Consider the following 12,959-nt stretch of genomic DNA (forward strand, 5'->3'; position numbering starts at 1 on the left):
ATCAGGTAAGTAATATTTCAGGGGGGGCCCGGGCCTAGGCAGAGACCCTGTCGTCGCGCTCGGTCCTAGGCATAGGCCTAACCGAAAGTTTTCACCAAATTAAATGAATAAGATTAATTTAATTTGGGAGGCCCCTCAATTTGTTTCAGGGCCCCCGAATGAAACGAATTGGCCCTTATTCATTGCATTTTTTCAAATTTAGTTAAAATGAATGCACATCCGTATCCATGGTGCCAGGTCCCAGTCCTACTGAGCTGGAAGCCCCTGAAGCAGGAGGAAACTGCTGAACCCAAAACAAAGGATCGTTTACTCTTTTGAGTGCACTCCCAGGAACTAGGATGACTTTTTAAGTCAAATTCTAGGATCAAATGTCTTTCTAAAATGTTCCAGAAACAAAGGGGTCTATGAACTGAGAATGCACTAACACTGCTCCCAGCCACGTCCGTCCGTGTCCACTACTTATTTGTGCAGAATCTTCTCTTGGTCCCTATGGACACAAGTTTTTCCTCAGCAGTGCAGTGTAACCCGGCACCGTTTCCACAGAACTGAGGATTCAGGTTTTGGCAACACAATTTCCCCTGACTCCCCCCCCCTCCCCCCCCCCCAAACACTGATTACCTTGGGCATGAAATCTTGCTGCCTCATTCATTAGCACATCTGGAAAGTAACCAAAGCCAGTGTCATCAGGAATTACATAAAAACGCCCAGAGAGGGCCCTCAGAGGGTTACAACCCATGAAGAATCAAATTTACAAAAAATAAACTCATTTAACTCTTACTTCTACCTGCCTGTGTTAAACAGTTTAAACAATATTCCCCTATGCATCGCACCAACTGCGATGCTGACGAAACCACTACATACGGCTGTTAGGAACAGATATTCATTAACAGATGTGGTCCAAAATATATAGGGCAACTCTCTTACGCTCTTCCCCAGCTCAGAGAACAAAACATGCATTAGGGCAGCGACACAAGCACCGTATCAGTGAAATTTGTATCTCCTTCTCTTTATTGCTCACTTATTCCTTTTAACTCAATGAAAACAAGCTTGAAGACCACCACATGAGCAATACTGGCTCGTTTTTATAGAACTGACGCCACCTGGAGAGTTTTGGGGTCTACTCATCAAGGATATCATTGGTCAATGCCTACGTTACACTGCCAAAGGCGCAATCAACTGGTGAAGAAAGACGCCAAGTTACAGAGACAGGTAATAATTGTTGATATGCAATCCTTTCAATCAAGTACGTGCATCAGATATGGCACTTGGTTCGTGATTCACAGTCTCTCTCCTTGGTCAACAAAAATTGAGCCTTGGGGGTCTCTAAACTTCATCTGAGCAGGATGTGTTTGCTCAAATAAACAGGGAAGTAATTCATGTGAAAGATCTGAACTAGTTAGTCATTACCACACTATACTGCTGCTGGGACAACCTCTGCATCTTTGCTAGAAAAGGCTATGATGAAATGGCAATGCAATCTCAAAAGGAATTTTCGGCAGAACAGAACATCTCATTTTAAAAGTAATACAGATAAAGGGGCAATATGTAACATAATAGACTGGTGGTATGCAAGATGGCAGGAAATTATTAGGGTAGGTAAGTCAGAAAAGATGCTTTCAATTTAGCTGTAATGACAGAGGTGGCAAATTGGACATGAGAGGAAGTTGGTTTCAAAGAATTGCTGATGTTAACAAGAAGGCGCATGGATGAGAAGGTGCTGGTTCAGTCAACGGTTGGCTTGTGCTGCGACCAAATAGGTTATGAGGTGGATGGGGGTGACTAAGAAGGCAACGGTGACCCAACAGAGGCGTGACAAAGAATATCCAGCTCACAATCCAATTAGGGCTTGCTCTGAGGTGGGCAAGGGAGGAGGTGTTCGGGCTGGCTGTCTGCTGCCGACCCACTGAAAAGCAAAACATTTGGTTTAGAAACAGAAGGGGCAATTCTTTGCCCTATTTACAAAAGAATTTCACCTAACTCTGAATCTCTACAGCTGTCTCTCCATCTACAAACTGGAACACATTTTTGGAGTGTGGGCTAACGCGATGGGAACAGAGCCTTCCATTTTGAAAGGCACGGGCCTGGGGAAAGGGCTGGAAATCCACATATAAAATGTCTAATTTTTTTGTTAGAGCAAAAAGCAAATCCTTGGCTCAGGTTCCATAGCCGAGTGGCATATGCAGCCTGCTTCAACTTAATTGTTAGTTTACAGTGCATGGCTGAAACACACAAGAGCAAACTAAAATCTAAATATGAAGCACAAAACCGCAAAACACTTACTGGGGAAATAAGAGGAGAATGCCTTCTTGTTAAAACAAAAACACCAAGCAAAGATTTCACATTGTAAGCTTCACAAAACAGTTTCAGTTGTAACCAGACCACAAAAAGACCTCCAGACAGTTAAAAAAAAAATGATAGTATATATTCCTAAAAATAAAACTTACAGTACGCGATAGGTTTAACATCGTGGTCTCTTGCCAACATTTTTCACTAAATTTATGGCAAGGACCAATTCAGATTCAATTTTGCTTAAAGCTCGAACAATTTAAGACTTCCTCTCTGGCACTTTTCTCTGGGCCGTGCTTGCGAAGGCCAGATATGTTCTAGAATATTGTTTTTATTCTGCTACTTGTTCCTGTTTCCAAATGCTGTACATGGGGACAAGGCCCTTTCAGAATCTGTATTCAGGGAGAAGGAGCAGCCTTTAATTAGCTTTGCTAGGAACCCTAAAAACGTTTGTAAGTGATTAAACAGAACAGGATTTTTGGTCTGCACACATTTCAGGGAAATAATCTGCGCTAAGAATACGCAGCAGGCGTTTTATCAGTTTTGCTCTGAAATGAGCATTATTCCGGAACCAGGAAATACAAAGTGCATTTTTAAGGAGTTAGGTGGAAGGCCAATGACTGAAGCGTTTCTTCCCTTGGCCTGACCACTTGTTTCTGTGAACCCTAGCCCCTGACCTTCAGCACGCGTTCTCTTTATTCACTTGCTCCCAGTGCAATAAGCTAGGGAGGCAATTTTCAGAAGGAGCTGTGTGCGGAAAACTGGGTTTTACCTGCGTAAACTCATGTTTTGTGTTTATACTTAGAAAGTATGATTCGTGCAACCTATTTAGGGGCTTGAAATATGATTTAGGAGCTTAAACCATGGTTTGTGTGTATTAAAGGAGATTCATGCGTGATGCTAATTGTTTTTGCACATATTTTCCAAGTTTACCTGCTTTTGCCTTTTTTTTTTTTTTTACTCGAGATGCAATTGCACACTCAGGAGTAAATCTGCAATGTAAAAGTAGCATATATCGTAGCAATATTCAAAAGCCCAATTATACATATACAACCTTTAGAAAATTTCAAAGGATTTACACACATAAAAGTAGCAATTTTCAAAAGCCCATTTTGCACCTAAACGTTTTGCTCCTAAAAGTGAAGGGGACAACATTCGTAAGGAGTACAAATTATGTGCACCAAACAAGTTAAGAGCACAAGTTGGATCTTAAAAGTTGTATACACAAAAGACACCAGGTTTTCTGCACATAAAGGGCCAAATTTTAAAAGGTGCGTGAGGGTGTAGATTTGTTTGCGCAACCCGGTGCGAACAAATCTACACCCGATTTTATAACATGTGTGCGCTGCCGTGCGCATGTTATAAAATCCAGGGTCGGCGCGCGCAAGGGGGTGCAGAATTGTGCAACTTGCGCGCGCCGAGCCGCGCAGCCTTCCTCCGTTCCCTCCGAGGCCGCTCCGAAATCGGAGCGGCCTCGGAAGGAACTTTCCTTCCGCCTCCCCCCACCTTCCCCTACCTAACCTGCCCCCCAGTCCTACCCAGAACCCCCTTACCTTTGTCGGGTAAGTTGCGCCTGCCTCCTGGCCGGCCCATGATCCGGGGCACAACGGCACATGGCCGCTGTGCCTGGAGGCTCCGGCCCCGCCCCTTTTTGCAAGCCCTGGGACATATACGCGCGTCCCGGGGCTTGCGCGCGCCGCCGAGCCTATGCAAAATAGGCTCGGCGCGCGCAGGGGCAGATTTTCTCGGGTTACGCGCGTGCCCTTCGAAAATCCGCCCCAAAGTAGCAGACCCCGACGTCACGAACTCCACATTCAGTTCCCCCTAACTAACACTTGCTCCAGATACCGTCCTCATTTCTGAGCAGCAATTACATTTCCAGCATTAAGAAGAACACGGGTAAGGTCTATAACCCTCTCTGCACTGGGGAGGAACATCTTAATGCTTTTTTTTAAAGCATGGGATATAAACGGAGGAGCAGTGATTTGCATGCACATATTTACTCAGGGCCGCGTGCACATTAGTTGTGCATGAAACTCTTTGCTCTATCAGTAGTGTTCGATGCACATCACCATACGCCGACGTGCACACAGCCCAACGCACCTTATTACAGTGGGGGCCGCATGCAGCACACCAGTGAACAGACCGCTCCATGACTGATGCCTTGCTGTGGCATTACTGCCCACGCGTTACACGCCTGTGACAATTCATAAACCGTATGTCCGTGTCCACAACTGCGATTAACCTTATTCACTAGAGAGTAGGTCTCAACCCAGTCCTTGGCAGCACTCTCACCAGGTTCACCTTCAGACGATTCACAGTGATAAATATGAATGATAGATCTGCATGGATGCAAATACACTGTATGCATATTTATGCTACACGGCCTGGGAATCAAAGCTTGATAGGGTGCTCTCAAGAACTAGATTGAGAACCAATGCATGAGAGTAAGGGTGCTCAATCCTGTGCCTCCATGTTCAAAAACAGGTCTTGCTCTCAGTGTAACCTTAATGAATATGCATCATGTATTTGCATACAAGTCTAAAGGTCTGATTCACCAAGGCTTTTCTCTCATTCTATGTCTATGGAAAAAAAAGCTTAGAGAATCAGCCCCTAAGTAGCCACTTAAGCTCCATTATTCTGGCTATTATGAAACCCTGAGGGCTGGAATTAAGCACCACTGCACTAGAGAATACACAGGGTGTATATTAAATTCTTACAACAGTAGTATGCCTGCATTTGGGGGTGGATTGCTTATTATTAATTGCTACTGCTATATGAATTATGTGAATAGTCAGACTGGCAGCTTTGCCTACCTAGTGAAATTGGGATATTTCTTATATTTTTTATTGATACATATGTATTGTATTGAATATTTTGTTATTATTTTTTTAAATAATTTGTTGTAAACAACATTAGGATAAATTTCATCAAGGAAGGCAGTATATGAATGTAAAATAGCATAACATTTATACACACTATGTATCAGATTTGCCATATTGGACATACCAAACGTCCATCAAGCCCAGTATCCTACTTCCAGCAATGGACAATCCAAGTCACAAGTATCTGGCAGGATCGAAAAGGTCAACAGATTCCATGCTGCTTATCCAAGGGACAAGCAATGGATTTCGCCACGTCCACCTTAATAATGGTTTATGGACTTTTTCCCCAGGAACTTGTCCAAACCCAGCTACAACAATGTTTACCGCATCTTCTGGCAACAAATTCCAGAGTTTCATTATACACTGAATACAAAGATATGTTCTCCTATCGGTCTTAAAAGTATCACCTAGTAACTTCACTGAATGAACATTTCACAATAGAGCACACAATTAGCCTTGGCTTTATGAGGACCTGTTGGGCAGTTCTTGCCTCTTGCCAGCAAGGGACCTCATGGCCTGCCTGCTTAGTCCTCCCAGCACTACCGCCTGCTGCTTAGACACTCTGGTTGGTCCTCCCAGCTCTATGGCCTGTACTTCCTGTTGGCGGCCATGCTGTTCCAATTTGGACTCGGATATATTCCAGCTTCATGGTCAGTACTTTGCCAGAGCTTTTGTCCAAGTCCTGCTCCTAGTTATGGCCTCAGTTTTATTTAATTTGTTTATGCAAATTTACTTTCCACTTACAGCTAAGCAGATAACAGACTAAACAAATAAAATCACATTAAAACAATATAAAGCCCCAGTTTGAGGCTTTACGTTGCTCCTCTCTTGGGCCACATTTTCTGTCTTTGCTTTGTCCTGTTTTTCTCTGCTCCTAGTTTTGTTTTATGCTTCCTGAGTTTTGCCTTGTTTTAGTGAGCAGCCTTGTGTTTCCTGGTCCCACAGCAGCTCAGTCTTGGTCCTGTGGGTGCCTTTCAGTTTCCCTGTCTAAGTCCTGCCGGCTCCCAGCAGCCGAAGGTGGGTGGTACAGGCAGAAGACTCTCCAGCCCGTCTCACCGGCATCCAGCCCACTCCTGCTTTTGGGGGTCCTACGCCGGCAGTATTGCCCTGACAGGTTGTAACGATCCTATTAAATAAGCCCATTCAAGACCATTATAGGTCTTAAGAAAATATGCTTTTCTGAAAAAAGTTTCACTGAAGTGGGCAAACAAAAGGGCTTCTCCTTGGCTTTTTTTCAGGGGATACCTGCAGGTACTGAGTACCAGCACCTTTTGCCTCTACCTGCTTGATTTGCCCTATGGTCCGTCCATCCTGCAGTTGTGAGTAGTGGCATCTTTTCTCCCAGAAAGATAGCACTGCTCAGCATCTTCTTTTGACATCACTATATATATATCTTTCTTTTAAAGAGTCTTTACCTGTTATTAAAGTATTTTTATACACTCTCGTTAATCTAGTGTCTGCAGACTTCAGTTTTCAGAAGGCTTCTCCACCATAAGAGGCTCCTCCATCCTATTTTCCCCAAAATATTAAGCACCAATTGCTTCAGTATTACATCACCATACAATTCAGCATGAGATGTGAATGCGGGAGAGCTTTACTCTCGACACAGGTCCTTCCGGTGAAACGTGTGTGCTGGGCTCCTCAGACCGAACTCTGATATCACGAGCTACAGAGCGACAACTCTTCTGCGTTACTACCATGTACATTCTAAGAGGGTTTTATAACGTTGCAGCAATAAATAAAAAGATGACACATTTTCTATGCTGAAATGGTTCATTTACATGCCTATTTCACAGTCAGAAATGACATGGGAACAAATGGCTGCTTTTGTGTTTGATGCCACATGATTAAAAGGCTTGAGAAGATTTGCGGTCACAGTCACACTGGTTTTTTTTCTTTTTCGGGGATTGTCACAAGTGCAGACTGTTTGAGGACTACCTCATTATTATTCATTATCCAAATCTTAAGTTTTACTGCATGTTAAATACCACAAATTCATTTAAAAGAAAACCCCACATTAATCTCACCAATCAGTGTATGATCAAAAACTTTTTTTTTTTTTAAATTTTATTTCTAGCCTGACCAGAAGTTAATGCTGGAAATGAGATGAGAATTCACCCGAGGTAACACAAAGAAGTCTGATGTATGGAAGACAGCAGCTCGCAGAAATCTCATTAGAGGAGAATAAGGAAAGCCAGTAGCTTTGAATGTCCTATATCTCACCATCATCTTTACCAATAAGATAACGGCCCAAATAAGGGTTAGCTTTCACGGAGAGCCCGAGAATCACAGAAGATCCTTATTTGCCAGGATTCAGCTGTGGTCTACAGCAGAAATGGAACTGGTAAACTAGATGGGCCTTATGGTCGAAGCTGGCAGCAGATACAGGCAGTCTTAAAAAGGTTGGAATTTTATTTGTATTATAGTGGAGCATGAGAATGAGAACGCTTCAGGCTAACACCTTTCCTATGCTTCACTTATCAAACTTGCACCGAAGGACTTGCCTATGTATTGCAAATTGTCAGGGATCTGCCATCTGCAAGATGCAAAACTGTGAATGTTATTCCCATTTACAGCTGTACAAGTTGGTTGCTATGATCATTTGGGTGATCTTCAGAGTCCATTAAATGCCAAAAGAGAGCCTACATTTAATAGAGTCTGCACCTTGCAAATACTGTACATGATTTTGAATCTAAGGCTTATATGGAACTAAAATGGCCCATCCAGTCTGCCCAGTAAAGTGTTTAGGGTTGTGGCTGTCACTCCATGCAGGTTACCTCCAATGCTTTTCTTGGACGCACAATTCACTCATTTCAGTACGGTTTTGGGCTGAACCACTGCTAAAATGTTTTATGAATTCTAATCCACTCTTAACCACGGACTTCCCATGTAACCTAGAATAAGTGACTTTCTCTTCACTTAGATCTCTCTCTCAAGTCTGCTTTGGAAATGATTGTATAGTTTAGGTACTAAAAATGCGTTACCCCACTCATGATTTTATAAATCTCAATGATCTCCCCTCTCAGTCCTAATCTGTTTAGCCTTTCTCCATAAGGGAGGTTTTCCATCCCCTTTATCATGTTTGTCGCCCTTCTCTGTACCTTTCCTGTGTCCGCTATCTGTTTTTTTGAGATGGGGAGACCAGAACTGCACACAGTGCTCCAGATGCAGTCGCACCATGGATCCATACAAGGGCACCATGGGATTCTCTGTTTTGTCCTCTGTTCCTTTCCAAGTAATTCCTCACATTCTATTTGCCTTTCTGACCCCGACCACACACTAAGGCAAAGATTTCAAGGTATTACCCGCAAGGATGCCGAGGTCTTTTTCCGGGGTGGTGACTCCCATTACAGAACCCAGCGTTGTGCACCTGTAGTTGGGATTATTTTTCCCTCCCTCCACATTAAATTGCATCTTCCATTTAGAAGCCCGGTTTCCTACTCTCATAAGGTCCTTCTGTAATTCTTCACAATCCACTGCCGTTTTAGTGACTTTAAACAATTTTTTTGTGCTATCTGCAAATTTGGTCGCCTCACTCGTCACTCCTTTCTCCAGCTCATTTATGAATATGCTAAATGGCACAGGTCCCAGTGCAGACCCCTGGGGTTCTCCTCTAATGACCTTTCTCCATTTGGAAAACTGACCACTGAGTCCTATCCTCTGTCCGTCTTTCATCCAGTTACCGATCCCCAATAGGACCCTGCCTCTGATCCCACGACTCTGTGATTTCCTGAGGAGTCTCCCACGAGCGAATTGTCAAACGCCTTCTGAAAATCCAAATACACTACATCCACCTGCTCACTTCTGTCTCTGAAGGGGTGAAAGGGTTAAAAAATTATAACTGAAATTTAAACTATGAAAGAGAAACAGAAAGAAAAGCCTGAAGAAACGGAAAGCTGAAGGACAAACCTTCGGTGAATAGAAACGCTTTTGCTTGGCTCCGCATTCCCTGGTCCCAGTGACACACTGGGTCAGACCACGGGTCCATCAAGCCCAGCATCCTGCTTCCAGCAGTGGCCAATCCAGGTCACAAGTGCCTGGCATGAAGTCCCTCAGCCTCTGCGGAGAGGCCATGAGGATGGTCTAGCTTTTAGATGGGTTGTTTTGATGCCATTTTCTCTTAGCAGTAATAAAAACACCATCATTTTATATTATACTGGCAAGAGAAAGCCAGCTAACTAACCGAGCTATGAGATCTTTGAGCAAATTAAGGCACATGGGAACAGAGCATGAATAAGAGAAGAAACACACAAGCTGAGCAAGGAGGAACTCAGAGGCAGAGGACCTAGGGGACACAGATGAGAGCCTTGTATCTGTCTGCACATTATCTCTGCCACAGGCGGGGCAACTCCTGGCCAGCTCAGTGCAACGGGATGAAATTCTAATATTCTGAAAGGATGGAGTATATTTCGTACTGGAAGTGTTTGGATCGTACGGCGACCTGAGCGCCAGCATATTCCACACAGCAAAGAACAGCTCCAGGGTGGCTGCAATCACACCTGCACCTCATTGACAGTCCTGTCCTCCTGAACCCAGAGGTGGCACCCACATCCACCTCCGAAGACTCGCCGTACATTTTACTTCAGCGAGTCATGTCTAGCATGAGGGACGGAGGCAAACGTGGGAGCTGCTGGGCAGTTTGTTAGTAGAAACCTGTGTATGTGACAGTCTGACCTGCTGAAGAATGGCTTTACGAGGTTACGTATTGGACCCCTCGCTGCTCTGAGGGCTGGGGAGAGCCACCCTTACCACCACTCAACCTTCCCTCCCTCCCAAGAAGACCTGGGCGTGGACCTATCCCCGTCATTCCTGTCAGCCCTAGAAAGGATTCTTAAGCTTGACCCAGAATCAATGGAGCACACTGTTTAGTTAAAAGAAATGTAAACACACAAAAGAATACCCCAGGAATGGAGACAAAAAATAATCAAGGCAAGTAGAAATTTGGACAGCTGTAGGTGGTAGTATTGCTTTGTTTTTGGCCTCTCAGTACTAAATGTTGAAACTGATGTACCAGAGGGTCCTTGATTTTTCTCTTTGAATCTTGTTGAGGTGCACAACAGAAGTCCAGGCGGCCGCTGAGGGAACCGGGTGGATCGGATCAGCCTTGTGCACTTCACACAGACAAAGTGCGCATAGTTCACATTGTAGATCACCAGAAAAAAGCCTCCCGCCCATCCAAAGCAAAGAACATGAATAAAATAAAATAAGAGCACAGCCAGGAACACATCAGAGGGGCAGGCATAATCATCATTATTATTTGATTGATTTATATTCCGTCTTTTGAAACTAAGACCAAGATGATGCAAAACACGTTTCTCGCTAAATGTACAAACATTTGGGAGCTGAGCAGAGGTCCCAAAAGGGAGGAGAGCAGGATACTCCCAAATCGTTAAGGCCTCTAAATTTATTATCCCGCTGGAGCACCAATAGTAGAAGTCAGAGAGAGCCCCGTATGAGCCACAGCTGAAAACACATTTTGGGCTTATCAGAAGCCAAACCTCAGAAACACAATAAACTTTGGACTAGCACATTAAACCATTGCAGCACCTCTTGGCAAGGACAGATACTCCTTTGCTGTTAATAAGGCAGTTTCTTGAATTTGTATAGCTTCAAACTCTACTGGTAGGCAACGGAGACCCGGATCTGTCGGACGGTTCGCTTTGCTTTACAGCAAGCATCGCGTGCTCTAGATCATTAGCAAGGCTATGAACGTAGACCACATTTCAGAAGCATGGAATGAACCGGAAAGGCCTTACCTTTACTTTGGGGAGGGTTCTGACTCCTGTCTCGGAGGACATTAATCTGGTAGACGGCTCCGTAAGGCTCAAAAAGTTCTTTCAACTCTTTTTCTGACCATGATCGTGGGATCTGTCCAACAAACATCTTAATGGCATCTGGGTCTGGTTGGTCTGAATGATCCAATGCGCCATTCATCTTGCTAGCTGTGCCGTTACTGTAAAAGGAACACAGAAAGAAACCCTTGGTTACGACACTCACAAAGGGCACACACACACAAAAAAGATGGTGCATACTGAAGGTGATGGCTAGAATGGCGCCACGACATCATAAATAGGCTGAGCCAGGCCTAGTTTTAGTCCATGACATGTGGTTCCGATTTCTCTACGGACAGCAAGAGGACGGATGCACAGAATCATTGGGGGTAAAACCCGATTCAGCACAACCTGTCCCTTAAGACACAGAGCTCTCAGGCCACATTATGCTTACTTAATGATAAGACTGACTTAAACAAGCAAAAACAAACTCCGCCTACAAAAAATAAAACACAATTAAGTATGTTTTTATTGCTTTTAATTCTCACTGCAGATCAGTATTAATTAAAAAGAAAAAGCCAGAGAACTAGAAGGCAGGATACAACATTACTTTATTTTGACGTGAAAGCTGGAGTTGTAGCTACAAGTAAGGGAAGGTCTCATTACAGTGCTGTTCTGAGCCCAGCTGTAATACATTAGTGGTGAACTTGTTATTTGGCAGCTGTAAGGCAGATCTGAATCTTGTAATATAGTCACATAAAAGGATTATAAGCACTTGGCAATCCATCAGGGGACAAATGCAAGCAGCTAGCAATGAATCGGCAGATTGTGCAAGGCATCCACGAGTGCATCGAGTCAGCATCACCCATTGCTCAGAACGGAAAGCATTCCAATTCGGAGAGGGCCGGCCACGGACTGGACGCCTACCCTTTCTTCAAGGAATGGCAACTGGACTGGAGGGCACTCCGTTAAGCCCATTGTGCTTTGTGACCCAGGACAAAAGGCACAATTCATAAGTGGACGGGATCTCAGAATAGCTGCCTTCTTCCAGAACACAAAAGTCCCTCTTCAGAAGTTTGACCTCGAGTTCAGGACCCTCGGTATTTCAAATCTTTCGCACACTGTAAAATGCCCTGGAGAACCAGATGTGCGTTCGTGGTGGAAATGAATATACTGTGCACTGAAAAATGCCTGCTCTCTCTTTTCATGTAAACAGTGCCACCAGCTTTTCGTATTAATGGTGAGAATTCTCTGTAAAGTTCATATTGCTCAAAAACTTATGCCTATTAAAAACTGGGTTTAATTCATTAAACTCAACTTATGTCATAATGATTTCTAATAGATTACTGGAAAAGTCATGCCATTTGCAGAAATGCATGATGAAAAGTTTCTGATGTGAACATCTATTAAAGTAAATGAGATATTTTGTTTCTGGATGTCCAGTGAAGTAAGTGCCCATGGAATAAATCATATTCATAGCACTGGGAATTCTAGAGGTTAATTAAGCCATAGAGCAAATACAGAAAAATGCATTGGGGATGCATGTTTCCTATACCACCCCACCAATGTGCTTCAACTCCTTTCCAGATAGGCTATGTCCCAAGGCGAGAGCCCAATCTCTCTCAACCTTTAGGCTTCCTGTTGTCACTGCCAACTATTTATGTAGTCTCATTTACCCACACTTATCCAAAAGAGTGCGCCAAGTGAGTTACCCCAACCAACATAACACATACAAATATAACGCACCATAAAAACAATCATAAAATAAAACCAATTATGTAAAAACTGCAGCAAAAAATACAATAAACATAAAAATCAGCAACATAGATCCAAGCACCTTAACCCCTTATCAACCTATACAATAAAATATCACCTATCAAACCCTCTCTCGATATTACCTTCCCTCAGTAAACCAGCCCTACAGGAGAAAAGTTTGGTTGAGCCACCAAGTTTTAATTGATCTTCTGAAAGCCATCACATTTGGGATTAATCAGATCTCTTTTAGAATAGCATTCCA

General features: G+C 43.6%; 1 protein-coding gene across 19 annotated transcripts in view; it reads right to left on the bottom strand.

Annotated features, from left to right (window-relative positions):
* The window catches only part of CELF2 (CUGBP Elav-like family member 2), a 653,507-nt gene that overhangs the window by 248,995 nt on the left and 391,553 nt on the right, over positions 1-12,959 (bottom strand). For all 19 annotated transcript variants that reach the window (XM_029616663.1, XM_029616667.1, XM_029616660.1 and 16 more), the window contains one exon: positions 10,928-11,124. In XM_029616663.1, the coding sequence (XP_029472523.1) occupies positions 10,928-11,124 (197 nt within the window). The remainder of the gene's footprint in view (positions 1-10,927; positions 11,125-12,959) is intronic.

The sequence above is a fragment of the Rhinatrema bivittatum genome, chromosome 9, assembly GCF_901001135.1.
Source record: "Rhinatrema bivittatum chromosome 9, aRhiBiv1.1, whole genome shotgun sequence".
Classification (NCBI taxonomy): domain Eukaryota; kingdom Metazoa; phylum Chordata; class Amphibia; order Gymnophiona; family Rhinatrematidae; genus Rhinatrema; species Rhinatrema bivittatum.